The sequence below is a fragment of the Stegastes partitus genome, unplaced genomic scaffold (assembly GCF_000690725.1).
Source record: "Stegastes partitus isolate 25-593 unplaced genomic scaffold, Stegastes_partitus-1.0.2 Scaffold658, whole genome shotgun sequence".
NCBI classification, from domain to species: Eukaryota; Metazoa; Chordata; class Actinopteri; family Pomacentridae; genus Stegastes; species Stegastes partitus.
In genome coordinates, this window is record NW_007578389.1 from 144131 (window position 1) to 162220 (window position 18090).

At 42.6% G+C, this 18090-nt stretch overlaps 3 protein-coding genes across 3 annotated transcripts in view; 2 read left to right on the forward strand and 1 right to left on the reverse strand.

Moving 5' to 3' along the window:
* Window positions 1-17020, forward strand: part of LOC103363409 (uncharacterized) — a 25972-nt gene extending 8952 nt beyond the window's left edge. The window contains exons 2-3 of the mRNA XM_008290163.1: window positions 15371-15870; window positions 16273-17020. Of these exons, the coding sequence (XP_008288385.1) occupies window positions 15385-15870; window positions 16273-16551 (765 nt within the window). The 5' untranslated portion in view covers window positions 15371-15384 and the 3' untranslated portion in view covers window positions 16552-17020. The remainder of the gene's footprint in view (window positions 1-15370; window positions 15871-16272) is intronic.
* Window positions 824-5810, forward strand: LOC103363407 (uncharacterized protein PF11_0207-like). Its single transcript, XM_008290162.1, has 3 exons — window positions 824-940; window positions 2329-2830; window positions 4001-5810. Exons 2-3 carry the CDS (start codon window positions 2357-2359, stop codon window positions 4262-4264), a joined length of 738 nt encoding a protein of 245 aa, XP_008288384.1. The 5' UTR covers window positions 824-940; window positions 2329-2356; the 3' UTR covers window positions 4265-5810.
* LOC103363406 (uncharacterized) lies at window positions 6657-11038 on the reverse strand. The gene is made up of 3 exons (XM_008290161.1): window positions 10916-11038; window positions 7807-8323; window positions 6657-7251 (listed from the first exon to the last, which is right to left on the reverse strand). Exons 2-3 carry the CDS (start codon window positions 8293-8295, stop codon window positions 6988-6990), a joined length of 753 nt encoding a protein of 250 aa, XP_008288383.1. The 5' UTR covers window positions 8296-8323; window positions 10916-11038; the 3' UTR covers window positions 6657-6987.
* Window positions 17021-18090: the final 1070 nt, after the last annotated feature.

Here is an 18090-nt window from a genome sequence, read left to right on the forward strand (position 1 = left end):
ATATTTACATGTTTAACAGTTTTCTACCAGCGTTCCTGTCTGGCACCATTTGCAGGATCAGTGCTTTGTACCATCATCATTTTTTAAACATTCCTCGTGTTCTCCATAAAAACAACGTGTTGACTGAAGCAGCTGCAGACGATCGTTTCATTTTGTGCAGAAGAAAAGTCACATGACGCGTTAAACACCTCCTTTTTATGTCATTTACATGTTTTAAGCTGATCTGTTGGTTTAAGCTTTTAATAATTGACAGTTAATAAGGAACATATATAGCCACACATTCTGTATGATGTGGGTCTTTTTCATTTCAATCTTCAGTATTTTTCTGCATTCACAGCAAAGACCAGGTGAACTTCTATGTCGTAAATCGGTCTGCTAGAGTTAAGGTGCTGCACCAACATGAAAAAATGTACACTTGTGTAAAACCTGCACAGGTGATGACTTGTTCTCAGGCGCATAACTCACTCCCACTCCCACACTTGATGTGCCAGTGAAACTGTAAAGAGCCATTGGTATGAGGAAGCAAAAGTACAAGTAGAAAGCAGCAGAGGGGCAAAGTGTGGGTCATAAGATAAGGAAGAAACTAACCGGAAACTGTCAGCTTCAGCAGTTCTTAGGAAGAGACGTCGTGTTTATATCGCAATCAACACGATTCCAAAAAATTCACAGGAATTCAAAGTGTTTTCCGGTAAAACAGTGAAAGGACTTCCTGATAAGACGGAGGTCAGGCTGCTGTTCCACCCAACTGTTGCTACACTGGTCTGTGTGGTAACAGTAGGCTGTCCCAGTAGAGAGAGTGAAAAGTTGAACTGACTCCTGGTTTTAGATCATTAGCGGGGAGTCTTCAGTGATCTGGGACACAATATCACTTGGACCAGAGAATCATTGAGGCATCCTGAGTTGACTACAGAGAGCCTCATCACACAGAACTGAAGGACCTGTGAGTAGAACATTTAGAATAGATGAGGAGGCAAATATTGACTGTTGACTAACTTTTGTATTTCTGCATTTACAACCTTCAAATCAGTATTGATTTTCAAAAATTGATTTTGGCATCTGCATGTGTTAAATAAATGATCTGCATTCAAAGGTTTGTAGAAAAACTCATGGACCTCAACTAAATGAGAACAGATATGAGCCTCTGCTCCAGAGTTTTGTACTGAAATGTAAAAGTTGCAGTAAATACAACACCGTTACATTTTTAAATTGATTTTATTTTCTTTAAACCACATAGTGTACTTCGCTCCTTTCTTAGGTTAGTGCTTGTTGTGTGGACACCAAGTATTTAACAAGTACACTGAGATGCACTGCTATGGTATACTGTAGCAACTGTTCCTGTGGTAGCTTTTGAAAAACAGTTCAAAAAGGTCACAGCACTTTACAATAAAATGTAAATTTTAGTGTTTAAAACTGTAACAAGACTTTCTAATGACATCCTGTATTTATTGTATATGTTGTTGGTCTATACTCTATGATTACATTCACTATATAAAAGGATATATAACCTATTTTTTCTCACTGTCTGACATTAAATCAGACAATTTTTTTTCCTGTTTTAGATCAGTTAGGATTACCAAAATTAATTAATCACTCAAATTGCTAAACACCAGAATAGTGAGAGAGAGAGACTTTTTTAAGGGAATTTTTTACTACTTTCTTCAAAGTCAGAAGTTTACATACACCAAGATTACTCTCCCTTCAAACTATTAGAGAAGGCCCAGATGATGATGTCATGGCTTTGGAAGCTTTTGATACGTTAATTGACAGCATTTGAGTTAATCGGAGGCACACCTCCATTATCTCCATCCATCCGTCCATTATCTATACACCACTCAATCCTCACTAGGGTCGTGGGGGGCTGGAGTCTATCCCAGCTGACTCAGGGTGAAGTTAGGTTCACCTGGACAGGTAACCAGTCTATCACAGGGCTACACTTAGAGACAGACAACCAAGCACACTCACATTCACACCTACGGACAATTTAGAATCACCAATTAACCTCAACATGTTTCTGGACTGTGTGGGAGCCGGAGTCCCTGGAGGGAACCCACACTGCACGGGGAGAAAGATCTCGGGTGTAATGTCAACTGTATATAGCCACACATTCTGTATTGTGTGTGCTTTTACAGCAAAGATCAGTTGAACTTATATACTGTAAACTAGTCTGGTAGAGTTAAGGTGCTGCACCAATAGCAGGCTGTCCATATAGAGAGTCAAAGGATGAGACAGGCTACATTTTTAGGGATCCATTTATACTTTTTAAACCCAAACCAAAGCAAAAGCACCACAGCAGTAACTGATTAACTGTTTAAATGTGTGTCTTCTCAGGACAACGTAGAGCCCGACCGTTCCAAAAATGGCAGAAATTGAGGAAGCAATTGAAGGCATTGAAGAAGCCATTGAAGGGGCTGAAGAAGGCATCGAAGAACTGCCAGAAGAAATACAAGAGGAAATAGAGGCCGAAGTAGCTGAGGCCCGCACTGAGGTTGCAGAGTTTTCAAAAGTTGCTGAGACTTTGAAAACCTTCCTTAAGTTTGTCACGACAAGCATACCTAAGGTGGTAGCATTTGTTGGGAAAAACGTAGCCATTGGTGCGATCCTTTGGGGAGTAAATGTGAGTCTCAACAAATTATTACCCCATCAAAGCTCCGAAGCCAAGCAGAAACGTGCTGCCATTAAGGCCCTGAGCTCCGTGATCAAGACTGAGACTGACTTAAGTAAGAAGGCCTTGGATTGGATGAAGGAGCACAAAGATGACATGATCACCCTGGCAGGGTTTGAGGTGCCATTGGAATCGGTTATTGCAAAGTATCTCATACCAATATCTGAGGTATGTGCGACACAACAACACACTGTTTTCAGTCAAACACATCATATTGTGTCATGATCAGGGCCGGGTGTTGCTTTGATTCGAACGATTCAGATTCTCGTAGATTAATCACAGCAGCTGGACTTGCTTGAGTTCCTTGAAGACGTTTCATCCAAGAGGCTTCATCAGTTCTGACTGACTGTTTGGGAGTTCCACATACTGATATACTTAAGGAGCCATTAACACCTGCGTTTCGGTTTCAGTTGGGGGTTTGTTGCTCCTCCTTCTCGTTATGTGAGTCGTTGGTAATCTCCCTGCCACAATGGGGCAGTTCCAGAACTCTCCCCATGAAGATGAACCCACATTCAGATCTAGCCACAAAAGACCCTAACGAACGCCATTCTGACAGGGGGAGTGCTAACGACTCGCATAACGAGAAGGAGGAGCAACAAACCCCCAACTGAAACCGAAACTCAAATGTTGATGGCTTCTAAAGCATATCAGTATCTGGAACTCCCAACCAGTCAGTCAGAACTGATGAAGCCTCTTGGATGAGAGGTGGAACGTCTTCAAGAGACTCAAGCAAGTCCAGTTGCTACGATTAAACTACGAGAATAACCATGACCTGGATGACTGAGAATCTTCACAGACAACAATTCAGATTCCTAATTCTCCGTTACTATTCTTTTGATGGGTCGGGTCAAAACAAATGACAGGCTTAGCTCACAGAAAGAAAATGTCTAGACAAGACATGTCATATTCATGTTCACAGCTGTTTTTATACAGTTTATGGAAGCTGGAAATTAAATTTGTCCAATAATTTGGTCACTGCTGGTAAATCATAGGTACTATTCAGGTGTATTCTGCAATCTGGATATCATTACATCAATCTGCAGCAAATCAATTTAAACTCTGAGTCACGTCTTACCCATTTGCAGTAAAGCTTTAGTTTTGGGTGTCGTGATAGTGATTCTCTAGAGTGGACACTTGGAAACCCTGCCACATGGATTTGCAGAGCAGAGTTGTTTTGTGTCAGTTTGAGAGCATCAAAGCTTTGTCGAGCTCTACAACAAAAACACGAGTCACACGATGCACTGTGTTTTAAATGATGTCGCAACTCTGCATTATTTGAAACTTTCAATCAATTCTTGACTCATCTAATGGTCGGTATTTTCTGTTTTTGTGTTTCAGGCTGTTGACTCAGCCTACGATATCGCAAAGAAACTTAAGGACAAGCTTGATGGAAGCACCTACTACAACATCCCAACTGGAGGAGACATGAGAGACTTCCTCGCAGCTGGTGACGCATTCCTCAAAGGCTTCAGCGACCTGGACGAGTTCATCGCCAAAAATCTGGGCAAGATTCCACAGCTGGCGACCTTCCCAGTGAAACAGGGAGACATCGATGATCTTACGACTCAGCTGAAGGTTGCCAAGGACCTACCTTTGTGGTAAAGAGATGCGATGCCTTGACTTTTGATTAGTGGAGACAAAAGTCAGAAAGGCCGGTTTTCTCCATCTGATTATAAGTCCAGACTACAATTGTTTTGATCTCTGGTTTGTGTCTGGTGATGAATTTAGGGTCAGGCCTACCTGTGTTTAAAAAAAAATATCTAGTGGTTGCCTCCTGTACCCATCATTAATGCTTCTTTTCAACCAGCTTCTTCACTCATTATTTACATTCCGTGTTCTAAGTCATAAATCTGTAAAACAACGCAACTTTTTCCCATCATCTAAAAAACTGTCCACGGGACAAAAGAAACAAATAAAAAAACTATAATAAAATGGGACATTGGTTTGTCATTCAATTGTGTATCTGTAGTGGAAAAACTGGACATTTTCTGTGATTTAATGGCGCAACTGAAGTGAAAATGCAATTTTTTTTTGTCATTAAATGATATAAAATCTGCAAATGTTTAACAAAACCAAAATATAACAGAAAAGGTGCTGGTAGCTCATTACACAGACTTCATCCTGTAACTAAAAATGGAAATGTTCTGATAATTTATGAGTGGAAAAAAAGGAAATATTAGAAACATTATACCAACGAAAACACAAGTTGAACTTTTCCTCAGTTTGCTAATTCATTGCATCTGCTTTTAACACGACGACCAGAAACAACAACATCACCTGATGAGATTTTTATGTATTCAGTCACATATTTTGGACAATTACACGACTAAATATATGTTAAAATATACAACCGTTATTACACAGATTTTGAATCAGGCAAAGCAGGACAGTTGTCGTTCAATTGACTGTAAAACAAACATTAAAGTAAACCTTTGCTTCCTAACCCTATGCAGTGGTTTTTAAAGGTTGGAATAATTATGATCTGTGTCAGTGCTTCAGATCATACAGGGTTTATGACAATCTTAATGTAGCTGAGAGGTATAGGTCAATAGTACAAGCCTCTAGCTGACCCATAAGCAGCTTAATGACTGTATTATCTGTCAAATGACCCTTTTTCTAAGTTTGTGGAAGAACTCCTGTCTGCCCTCTATCTATTTCACTCAGACCGTCTGATAAACCCAAACTAGTGAGGCGAGGCTCATATCAGAACACCATGAAAACAGATATCGCTGCACGCTGGTGTGAAAATAAACATCTTTTGCTGTTCACGCTAAAACTGCTTTACTTTTTGTTTTTACAAATAGAGAAATAATATGATCAGAAACATGTCATGATAGAATACAGCTGTAGGGGATATTGGTTACCGTCTACTTAGCGGTTAACGAGGTTTGGTGTACCAGGGGTGTGCTTCTGTACGCAGTATGACTGTGCTGGAAGCTTGCTGTGTGACATCATGGATTTGAGCAGCCAGAGATGTATTATGGTGGATTATGATGATGGATGTTATGTGTTGACTGATGTCGTGTTCATCAGTTCTACATTGATGTGTTTGTCTTTGCCTCTGACGCTTTGGAAAAGGGAATAAAACAGCTTTGTGTGATGGTGCATGTTATCGCTGATCATAATAAACATCTATTGATTAAACATTCACTGGCTCTTTGGTCTGACTGGTCTCATTCTTTTTGGTCTTTTTTCTTACCACTCTTACAATGAGAAGTGACTTGAAATAGCATGTGACATGAGCTGGTGCTCATGTCAGAGGAGGAGATGCACACAGAGGTTCTGCAACTAAAGAACATCTATTGACAAACAAACTAAGACAAAGACAAGCACATGGGGGGCTGGATGTGGGAGAAGAGAGCTCTGGCTCAGCAGGCTGGCTTACATAACCAGGGATACTGGCCAGGTGTACCAGGTCAGCTGATTGTAGGCTCCGCCCAACCACAGACCTGCAAGAGATGAGCAAGAGAGAGAAGGCCAAGGCTCTGGGAGAAGACAGGAGAACATACAAACTCCACAGAGAAAGATCCCAGGCGTCCTAAACGTAACGCAAACCGGAGATCTTGTAGCTGTGAGGCCACGGTGCTAACCACCGAGTACAGGTTGGTCCACTTCTGTAAGTGTTTCATGTACTTTTTCATCATCATCATCATTATCATCATCATCATCATCATCATCGAGATGATTGCTGCTCTCCTGTTCTTATTTCCACGTCTGTTGTACAAACTCTGCGTCCACTTCTCTCCAGTGTTTGTCCCTTTCAGGTATCTGGATCGGTAGGCTAATATCATTCTGCTATCTTCTGTTTTCTGTTGGGCAGACAGGCCGAACCCGTGACTGCTCACCACCTGTTCATAGGCGGTGTGAATGAATGAATACAGTGTTTGTGTTTTATCTGTTTCTGCCTCTTTGTTAATTACTGGCAAATGGCTTAATCTGAAATGAGAGACCATTCTTTTAGTGTGAAATGAGACCAGTCAGACCAAAGAGCCAGTGAATGTTTAATCAATAGACGTTTATTATGATCAGCGATAACATGCACCATCACACAAAGCTGTTTTATTCCCTTTTCCAAAGCGTCAGAGGCAAAGAGAAACACATCAATGTAGAACTGATGAACACGACATCAGTCAGCACATAACATCCATCATCATAATCCACCATAATACATCTCTGGCTGCTCAAATCCATGATGTCACACAGCAAGCTGCAACTATCCTGCGTTGCCTGATACAAAACCTGTGTAATAACGGTTGTATATTTTAAGAAAACTGGCCTTTCTGACTTTTGTCTCTACTAATCAAAAGTCAAGGCATCGCATCTCTTTACCGCAAAGGTAGGTCCTTGGCAACCTTCAGCTGAGTCGTAAGATCATCGATGTCTCCCTGTTTCACTGGGAAGGTCGCCAGCTGTGGAATCTTGCCCAGATTTTTGGCGATGAACTCGTCCAGGTCACTGAAGCCTTTGAGGAATGCGTCACCGGCTGCGAGGAAGTCTCTCATGTCTCCTCCAGTTGGGATGTTGTAGTAGATGGTTCCATCAAGCTTGCCCTTAAGTTTCTTTGCGATATCGTAGGCTGAGTCAACAGCCTGAAACACAAAAACAGAAAATACCGACCATTAGATGAGTCAAGAATTGATTACTACACTGTTTCTGACTTACACCTCTGAAAGTTTCAAATAATGCAGAGTTGTGACATCATTTAAAACACAGTGCATCGTGTGACTCGTGTTTTTGTTGTAGAGCTCGACAAAGCTTTGATGCTCTCAAACTGACACAAAACAACTCTGCTGTGCAAATCCATGTGGCAGGGTTTCCAAGTGTCCACTCTAGAGAATCACTATCACGACACCCAAAACTGAAGCTTTACTGCAAATGGGTAAGACGTGACTCAAAGTTTAAATTGATTCGCTGCAGATTGATGTAATGATATCCAGATTGCAGAATACACCTGAATAGTACCTATGAGGGATTTTCTTTCTGTGAGCTAAGCCTGTCATTTGTTTTGACACCACTCGTCAAAAGAATAGTAACGGAGAATTGCTAAAAATCTGAATTGTTCAAATCAAAGCAACACCCGGCCCTGATCATAACACAATATGATGTGTTTGACTGAAAACAGTGTGTTGTTGTGTCGCACATACCTCAGATATTGGTGTGAGATACTTTGCAATAACCGATTCCAATGGCACCTCAAACCCTGCCAGGGTGATCATGTCATCTTTGTGCTCCTTCATCCAATCCAAGGCCTTCTTACTTAAGTCAGTCTCAGTCTTGATCACGGAGCTCAGGGCCTTAATGGCAGCACGTTTCTGCTTGACTTCGAAAGCCTCGGTTTTGGGACTTTTTTTGGTTATTAATTTGTTGAGACTCACATTTACTCCCCAAAGGATCACACCAATGGCCACATTTTTCCCAACAAATGCTACCACCTTAGGTATGCTTGTCGTGACAAACTTAAGGAAGGTTTTCAAAGTCTCAGCAACTTTTGAAAACTCTGCAACCTCAGTGCGGGCCTCAGCTACTTCGGCCTCTATTTCCTCTTGTATTTCTTCTGGCAGTTCTTCGATGCCTCCTTCAGCCCCTTCAATGGCTTCATCAACGCCTTCAATTGCTTCCTCAATTTCTGCCATTTTTGGAACGGTCGGGCTCTACGTTGTCCTGAGAAGACACACATTTAAACAGTTAATCAGTTACTGCTGTGGTGCTTTTGCTTTGGTTTTGTGGTGATTGTGTTGTGTTTCATTGTAGTTTGTATTTATTGACGTTTCTTGGAGGCGGCTGGAGTGTGTGTGTTTCTATGTTTTTGGGCTGGGCGGGGCGGATTGGAGGAGGACGCCCCTGCACTGACACAGCTGCAGCTCATCACCTTCGTTACGCGCTGGATAAAGCCACCGTTCCGTCTGTGCTCCAGCGCCAGACGATTGCCAACTCCACGAGTGGTACATTCAGCACAGGAGATCGCCACATGAGCACCAGCACGGGAGATTGCCGCACGGATACCTGCACGGGAGATCACCCTCCACCGCGGCCACCAGCGCACCTGCCCCGGATTCCCTCACCTGCCCCCCGTTGTCCCACATACCCTGGTTTCCCTGAAAAAAGCCTGTTATTCCTTTACCCCGCTTCCTCTTTGTTTTGGGTCCCGCACACACACCTTGTGGACACAGGCCATAACAGAATCGTCTGGCCAAGAGGAATGGACCCGACGCAGGGAGGATATGCTGAAGAGGCCTCCACTAGACAAATGGTGGATGTTAGTGAATCACATAGTTATTTTATTTTTTATTTTTTTACAGACACGGCCAGCTGATTTCATCTTGCTGCCAGTAACTGCTGGCTGACGTTATTTCACAAGAAACGTAGTGAGGTGCATTGTGAATTTGAATCAAGTTGACACTTTGTGTCTGTAAAGGAAGTGGTAGCATGTTCTGGAAAGAGGAAAAAAAAAGAAAAAAGAAACACCAATCACGGCTGTGGCTCAAGCGGTAGAGCAGGTTGTTTATTCATCCAAGAGTTGGCGGTTCAGTCCTTGGCTGCATCTGTCCACGTGCTGAAGACACTGAACCCCATGTTGAACCTGGCATAGCAGCTCTGCCCCTTTTGGTAATGTGTAGATTTTATGGTAAAAAGGTGCTATATAAGTGCATTTAATGTGCTATTTCCATGCTATAACCCACCCATTAGTATTTATTTCCATGTCTCCTTTTCAAATCGCTCTGCCTTCATCTTACAACATAGTGAACCTCACACCTCTTGCCATCAGGTGGTGTCTTCTTACACTACGTGTAATCAGAGATGGACAGAATGACACCAAATCAACAGTCAGTGCTCCAGTGTTCCACACCTGCCTTTTGTTGCCTGAATTTAGTTGTGCAACTGTAAAACAGAGGATAGCTTTTCTATTAAATATACATGCCCATGAGCCTTCACTAATGTGGTGTTTTAAAAGTGCATATTAATCAGACAGAAAAATGGCAATGAAAACCTCAGGCTACAATAGGGAATATTTCATACAAATCAGTAATTGCAATACAGTTGCTTGTTAAATACTTAGTGTACTTCGCTCCTTTCTTAGTTTAGTGCTTATTTTATGGACACCATGTGGTTTAAAGAAAATAAAATCAATTAAAGCCGCAAGCGGCGATGGACGGGTCCTCGCCCTACGCTTGTCGGCCTTCGCGCACGGCGGGACTGTGATCCGACATGTCAAGTTTGGGACAGATCGGAGCAAGTGTGGCCTAGTTACGAGCCACTTCCTGTTTAGTGGCGAGCCGCGGCGGCGTGCGTGTTGGCCGGGGTGGAAACACGCTCTGGCTGAGACTCGGAGCACGCGTGTAAAATTTCAGGCGGATTAGAGCACAGACACAGCGCGTCTCGTATTCTGGTGTTTTATGGCGTTGTGGCCAAATTCAGGGGGGCGCCATTTCCACGCCGTCACACTTGTGCGGACCGTTTTACTAACGTGTAATCACCACCTCCTGTAGTTTGTGCTGGCCAAATTTCAGGTGTGTACGACCTTCCCTGTAGGAGGAGATAGATTGTGAAAATGGTCAAAAATGGCCAAAAGTCAGCCAAATGAGCCAAAATTGTCACAGGGGTTTTTCAACATAACGGACTTCATGTTGGGTTTAGGGTTTGGCGCTGATTGACTTTTTTGTGCGTCCTGACCTGCTACACATGCCCACCAAATCTTGTCAGTGTAGGTGAAACAACCTTCTGACAAGAGTCAGTTGAATGCAAAAAACACTGTGAAAATGGACAAAATGGCCATTGATCGAAATTGGACGGCCCGCCATTTCCAAACCGGGCCTCAGCGGAGCATTTGAAGAAGTTTGAGTCACCATGTCATGTAGTTTGTGCCTGCCAAATGTCAGGTGTGTACGAGAAACCCTGTAGGAGGATTTTGATTTTGAAAATGGCCAAAAATTGCCATTTTTGAGCAAAAACGCGTTTCAAAAGTCGGTAAAATAATAATAATAAAATAATAATAATAATAATAATCACAACGGTTACAATAGGGTCCTTGCACTGGTGTGCTCGGACCCTAATTAATTTCAAAATGTAACTGCTGTATTTACTGCAACTTTTACATTTCGGTACAGAATTCTGGAGCAGAGGCTCATATCTGTTCTCATTTAGTTGAGGTCCATGAGTTTTTCTACAAACCTTTGAATGCAGATCATTTATTTCATACATGCAGATTTGCAAGAGGTATTCAAAAATCGAAAATATTCTAAATGTTCTACTCACAGGTCCTTCAGTTCTGTGTGATGAAGCTCTCTGTAGTCAACTCAAGATGCCTCAATGATTCTCTGGTCCAAGTGATGTTGTGTCCCAGATCACTGAAGACTCCCCGCTAATGATCTAAAACCAGGAGTCAGTCTACCTTTTATACTCTCTTGGACAGCCTACTATTACAACATAAACAGGTGTAGCAACATTCAGATGTTAGTCAGCATCTGCCTGTGTCTGCCTGAATATTCCCAGAATCATGTGCCCAGTGCCAAGGACGCTGAGAAAAATAACTGTCTGTTCTCACTAATTGCTTACACTGACAGTTTCAGCTCAGATACCTCTCCGCCCTCGCTAACCCTCTGGTGCTTTCTACTACTTTTTAAGTGATCCATAAATCTGTTGGGAGCCTAAAGGTCTCCGTTTTTTGGGGTTGGGGCGATTATGTTTGAAAGAGGTCAGATTGATAATGAATGAGAAATAAAGGTGTAACACAATAGAGTATCACTAAAAATAGTACAAATGGTGTAGACCTCTCATGAAAGCCCAACAGGGAGGGTATCAGATGAAGGCATACAAGAAGTTGATCTTCAACCCATTCACTTCAACGTGTCCATGAACCTGCCTTGGTTTGCTGCATCTTGTCACATTTAGAGTAAATCTAAGGTTTGCCTTTTACATGCCGAGTTCACGTAAGCTTTGCAAAAATGTGCAACAGGTTTTTTCACGTCAGTGCAACACCAACCTTCACTACAAGACTAATTTACAACATATTAGAGGGGCAACGTGTGGTGCTGGTAACGTGTAGGAAAATTAAGCAGAAGCTAGAATTAAAAAAGACAAAAAAGTCGATATGTGCAGAGCAGTTTTTGAGTAAAATTTTAAACCTCAAAAATAATAATCATTTGTTGTGGCTTCACTTGAGGGAGAGCAGCCAACCCAGCTAAAGTTTACATATACAAAATCTGAATAACAACAGTGATTTTGACATGGAGGAGGTCTAAGATGTGTATTCAGGAACTCGTGAGCCTAGGGCTGGCTCTGATCCATAAGGACTGAACGGGCCTTGCTTAAGGTTCTGAGTTGGTGCAGGGCTGAGAGGTCATTCAGGTTGATCCTGCAATTTTGCTGCACAGCCTCACAATACTCTGCAATCTGTTTTTATTTTTGAGGGAAAGGGAGCTGTACCAACAAACAAAAGGGAAAGGATGAATTCAATAAAACAAGAGTACAACATTTGCATCAATATACCGTCAACATTAAAACTACCAAGCTTCCTATAAAAATACAGGTGCTGATGAGCCTTCTTGCACAAAGCATCAACGTGAAAACCAAAGGAGAGCTTGTCATCAAGGTGAATGCTAAAGTATTTGTAGTGATTGACAGCTCCACTTCCTGGTTCTCAGTGCTGACAGGAGAGATGTCTGGAGGATTCTTCTGAAAGTCAGTCAGCAGTTCTCTGTTTTTTTTTTCTGCATTAATGTTTACCAAGGAAGAGTCTGTGAATTCCTTCACTACAGGTCCATCTGCATTTTATCAAACCAAACTAATGTGTTGACGGCATAACTGCTGAGGTACAGAGCAGCAGAGCAGTAGCAGCCACAATGAACTGTGATCCTGAGCTCAGGTCACAGAAACCCTGAATTTCAGATCCTGTTCAGGGTCAGATTCTCTCATGGTAGAAGTATAGTCACGTGTAAAAAGACAGAGAAATTGTGAGATGACTTCTGTAGATTCCAGTTTGCATTGACAACTTCTTTTACACATTGACAGATCTCACTTCGGACGAACAGATTGAGATACAGACAGACAACTCTCCATATGCATGAACAAATAGTTTTGCTACAATAATGTCCCCAGAGAAGCCAGCGCAGAGATCTAAGAGCTGTTAAACTTGATCCACATTTTTGTTGACAGTTAGTTACAGCTCATAGCTCTACCAGGGAGCGGTCTTTGAACTACTCCTCAACTATTCGTGCAAGAGAGACATTTCAAACGCTTTCTAAAAGAAGCGAAGATGTGCTTTACGGGGATATGCGGGTTTTACCAGTACATCTTTGCGGTAATGACCAATCACAGGCCAGAGCTGATACACACCAGAGCAGTGGCCGAGCCTTGGGGCCCTGTGGAGCTCGGTCAAGCACAGCCCAAAGAAGCAACACGGGGCCACTGCCCAGAGGGCCCACCACCCACAGGGCAGAAGATCGGGGTCAGGTGCTATGCCCACCTGGTGGTAGCTAGGACCGGGCGTCGTGGCGTAGACTAGCTCTGGGGACATGGAATGTCACATCAGTGGCGGGGAAGGAGCCTGAGCTGGTGTGGGAGCTGGAGCGCTACCGGCTAGACATGGTCGGGCTCACCTCCACGCACAGCAAGGGCTTCAGAACCAAACTCTTGGGGCCTCATTTATCATCAGTGCATAGAAAAGGTTCTAAATTCTGTCATACGCATGAAATTTAGAGTGTGCAGTACAAACGCGCCAGGTGTGGATACCCCGAGGCAGATCCAGAACCCGCTGGAGGGATTATATCTCTCAGCTGGCCTGGGAACGCCTCGGGATGGCCCAGGAAGAGCTGGAAAGCATCCCGGGGGGAGGGAAGTGTGGAATGACCTGCTCCACCTGCTGCCTCCGCGACCCAATCAGGCTTGTACTTTTCAAAAATCCTCCTGTCCACATCATGTTTGCTGTTTTAATTCTCCACCCCTTTCCTGCATTAGCCATAAAAACTCAGGACTGAGAGTGCTGCTCAGCAGTTTGTCCACAGATCGTCTCTGTGCTGCCTACCGGTCTGACGTCATCTGCAGAGTTCAGCTCGTGAGTACCTGAATCCGACTATCTCCCTGACACACAAGCTCTGCTTCTGTCTCAGTCGTGTCTTTCTGTAGCCACTGTGATAAACATGGGTGTGTTTGCTTCTGAAAACTCACTGAGGATGTGTTTTGATGTTTCCAGAAAAGAATACAAAAGACAAATGATACTCCACCTGCTGGGTTCATTGCTATCCCGGTTTTCAGGAGCCAATCAGGCATGTTTTTATATCAATAATAAGACAGTCAATCATGCATTTAGTGTGTAAGTGCATTCTGTGACACCCAAAAGCGGCGTCGCATAAAAAGCAAACTATTAAATAAGTAATGCAACAATACAAGTCACAGAAAAACCACAGCAGCCGAACAAAGTCGCCTGACAGGTTGAAGCGTTCACCATGTAGTTTCAGACCAAGTCATAAATCATCTAACTTTTTCATCAAATTCAACGCTGATGGATACGTGTGTGGTAAAAGAACTGGCAGCATGTTGCAAGCATATCAGCAGATGTGTTTGTCGACCCCAAAAAAACAAAAACGTAGCTGTTTTAGAGCTCGAGTTATTCACTGAGGAGGCTTTCAGTAAAAAACACAACTCTCTGATGGATCATTTATCACTCATGGCATAACAAACCAGCCTGTCTATATGTTAACATCACTTGTTTGGTAACAGCAAAGAGCACAGTTTGGCAATCGCAGGATACATGCTGGTAAAAGAGGAACCATTCACTGCTTCTGTATCGAGTTTATTCTGCGAACATCCTGCGGACAGTGGCCTCATAGGCCATGTCCAGACATGAGCCGTCTGAAGGACACTAACTTCATTTGCTCTTTTAACATCTTCACCTTCTCCCTCATTCATATACTTTAGATCAAGATGACAAGAAATCTCCTTTAAGTTATTACAATGTTAAAATCATTTACAGTCATCATCTCCAACTTAACCTATCGATCATCAGATCACACATTACATTTTAAGAATAATTACTTCAAATTGTAATCATTCAGTCATCAGGTCACAGCATTTCTTATCATAGAGTCTTTTTTATTGCTTACTTAGAGCCAGTGTTCTTTGTCAGTGGCTGCTTCTGGGATCTCAACCCTTGGCTCCACCTGACAATGGTCAAAGCGAATGGAGGAGTTTCATGTCATGCTGTTTACATTCTGTTGCAATCTATGCATGCAGATTTTTACACCAAATCTGCATGCAACTGTCCATGTCCTGAAACTGACTGTTCATGTCAAATAAAAGTTTACATTCATTGAAGAAACTGTTTCCTAACTCAGTTTGTTTAAGGAGAGTTTTCTATACGACTTGTATTTCTCTCAGCCTCCACTATTGCTGAGCTACAGGTTTGTTTATCTCTGTAAATCAGAAGGTTACATGCAAATCAGCTTATCAAGAGTATTATATGGGCTGTATACATGAGATCAGTAAGAATGTGAGTTCAGGCTCCACCAAACTAGACACGGGACAGTCAGACGGGTAAGAAGTGGATGTGAAACTGAGAGAATGAAGTCGGGTGTGATCATGGGAGGCAGAGTGTCCCTGAAAATACTGCTGTCGTAGTAAAAGGTTGTAGTTGTGTAAAAATGTTACAGAAATTTGGTAAATGTAACATACAGACAATCACACTGACCCATCATGTATCTGTGTTTCCTTCAGGTCACGCTGTCAGCATGGGGATAGTTTTAGGAATTGTGGCTGAAGCAGCTGCAGCGGAGGCTGCAGCAGCAGCGGAGGCTGCAGCCACTGCAGCCGCAGAGGCAGCAACCGAGGCTGCAGCGGAGGCAGCAGCAGATGCTGCAGCAGAGGCAGCAGCCGAGGCTGCAGCAGAGGCAGCCGCTGAAGGTGGAGCTGAAACCATAGCTCAAGTTTTGCAAGCAGTTGCCAAACTTTGCAAATTAATTGAAGAATGCTTGGCTATTGATGCCGTCTTCAAGGCTGCAAAAGAAATCATAAAAAGCCTCATTGATAAATTTGGTGCACGTGAAAAATGTGAGAAACTGGAGAAGTGTCTTCATGTGTTCACAAAGCTAATGTCCAAGATGGAAGAATTTCGCAAATGGCTGCAGGAACATAAGGACGACACTGTGAAGCTTGACGGAATCGACATCCCTTTGGAATCAGGCATCCTAAACAAGTTCATGAAACCACTGGCAACGGTAATCAAAGACCATTTCTTAGCTTTTTTTAAATGAAGTATTATATTGGACAAACACAAACGGTGTGTTCCAGTTCGTGGCTGTACATCCTTCTATAGATTAAGGAAAGAAATACTTTGACAGAGAGCAGTGAAAGGTGTCACAGAGCATTACTTCCCTGAAGTCAATGTTTCCTTGTGAATATTTTTAAAACGTTTGCAGGGTCTTTAACGGGTCTAGTTTTAGTGACGTGCTCCTGCGTGAATGGAATCAGATAAAGGAAAATGGCATCTGATCCTATTTGTGTTTGTTTTACGTAGTGCGTGATGTAGCCATCAGCACCCGACCATGGAGAGACTACAATGAGCAAGTAAATCAAGTAAATATTCTGAACTGTTTGTACCATCATCTCTTTTTTTCCAGTCAGTGGGAAGCCTGCAAAGACTGTCTGACGACGTTTCCAAAATGAACACGAAGGGGCAGATGATGGCGGATGCGCAGCTGACAACTTTAAAGAGAAGCATCATCCGCATCGTGGCAACGTTTGAGTCGATTGCCCAGTACAAGGACGAGAAGGGCGACAAACTCCCCGTGTTAAAAACACTCCCGATCAGCATGGACGAAGTGAGGGAGTGGAGGGAGGACATCGGTTGCCCAGAGGATTCTCTCATGTCTTTTTTACAGTTGCACACATATGAGTGAGGCTCTGTTCAGGGAAGCAACGGTGCATCAAAGGCTTTTCGTCAAACACCATTTGCCTGATGTCATTTATGTCCACAGAGCAGAAGTGATTCGTTGCTCCTCCTGAATAACGCATTGTGCTTCCACAATTTTACAGCATTACAAATCTTTTAAGAAGCTTCTATTTTTAAAATGTTAGTGTTGTAAACACACAGATGAAATTCTCTTGGTGAGCAAGTGAGAGTTCATTCTTTCACTTTAGCCTTTTCCTGCTGTTGCTAACTTTGAAATCGTGGGTTTAGTTACTTTTTTAGGCCTGACAGAGAAAAGCAGCATTTGAAAAAACAAAAATACAACCCAATCCGCTTCAGTAACGTCAGGCCTCAGTTGTTCTGTAGTGCGCTATGCATGGGAACTGTTTCCGCTGTCTTTTACTGCACTGTGCTGACAACACTGATTAAATCTTTGCATAATAAAAGCATTTATTTTACATTTGCTGTCTGCTTGTTAGTAAAAGCACTGAGAACCATCCACTGTGACAAAGATTATAATTGATCTCCCTAGTAATAAGTAACGAGCAATATAAGCAACAGTATGAGGCCCCTGTTCTGTTTGAGCTCTCGTTTTCCCTCCTGAGTTTCTCGGCCAGTCCACAGAACCATCTGGACGCCTGCTAAGAAAAACTTGCACATCGGTAGAGGACGCTGTGGGTGTCAAATGTGGGTGTCCAGGTAGATGTAAGTCACATCAGAGCAGATGCTGTGCTGCTACAAGATGATAAACATGGTGTTGAGCATCCAGTGAGCTTCTTTTGGAGGAAGATTAATTCCTACCAGCTAAACTATTTTGTGACAGAGAAAGAAGTGCTGGCATTGATCATGGCAGTGCAACACTTCAATGTTTATCTTGACTCTGGTATGCCAACTGTACACTGTGTGCACAATTAGGCAAGTTACATTTTTGAGGATTAATTTTGTTATTGTACAACTGCAGTGCTCTTGGTCAATCCAAAATGTTAACAAACCCTCAAACTTGAACATTTAAGTAGTAAAAGTGAAGTTTTGGCCTTCTTAAGAGAATATCTATATGTTCACCATGATTAGGTAACTATACGTGTGCAGAATTATTATGCAACTAAATGAAAAACAAAGATTTTCCCATCTCACTTGTTTATTTTCACCTGTTAAAGTGAGTGTAATAAACACAATCAAAATTTACAAATAAACATTTCTGAAATTAAAAAAAAAAAAAAAAAAAAACCCTCAGTGACCAATATAGCCGCCCTTCTTTTCGATAGCAGTCACAAGCCTTCCATTCACGGAGTCGGTCAGTTTCTTGATCTGGTCAGAATCAACTTTTTGTGCAGCCGCAACCGCAGCCTCCCAGACACTGTTCAGAGAGGTGTACTGTTTACCTTCACTGGAAATTTCCTGCTTAAAAAGGGCCCAAAAGTTCTCAATAGGGTTTAAGTCAAGTGAAGAAGGGGGCCATGTCATTAGTTTTTCAACTTTAAGGCCTTTACTAACCAGCCATGCAGTGGAGTACTTTGATGCATGTGAT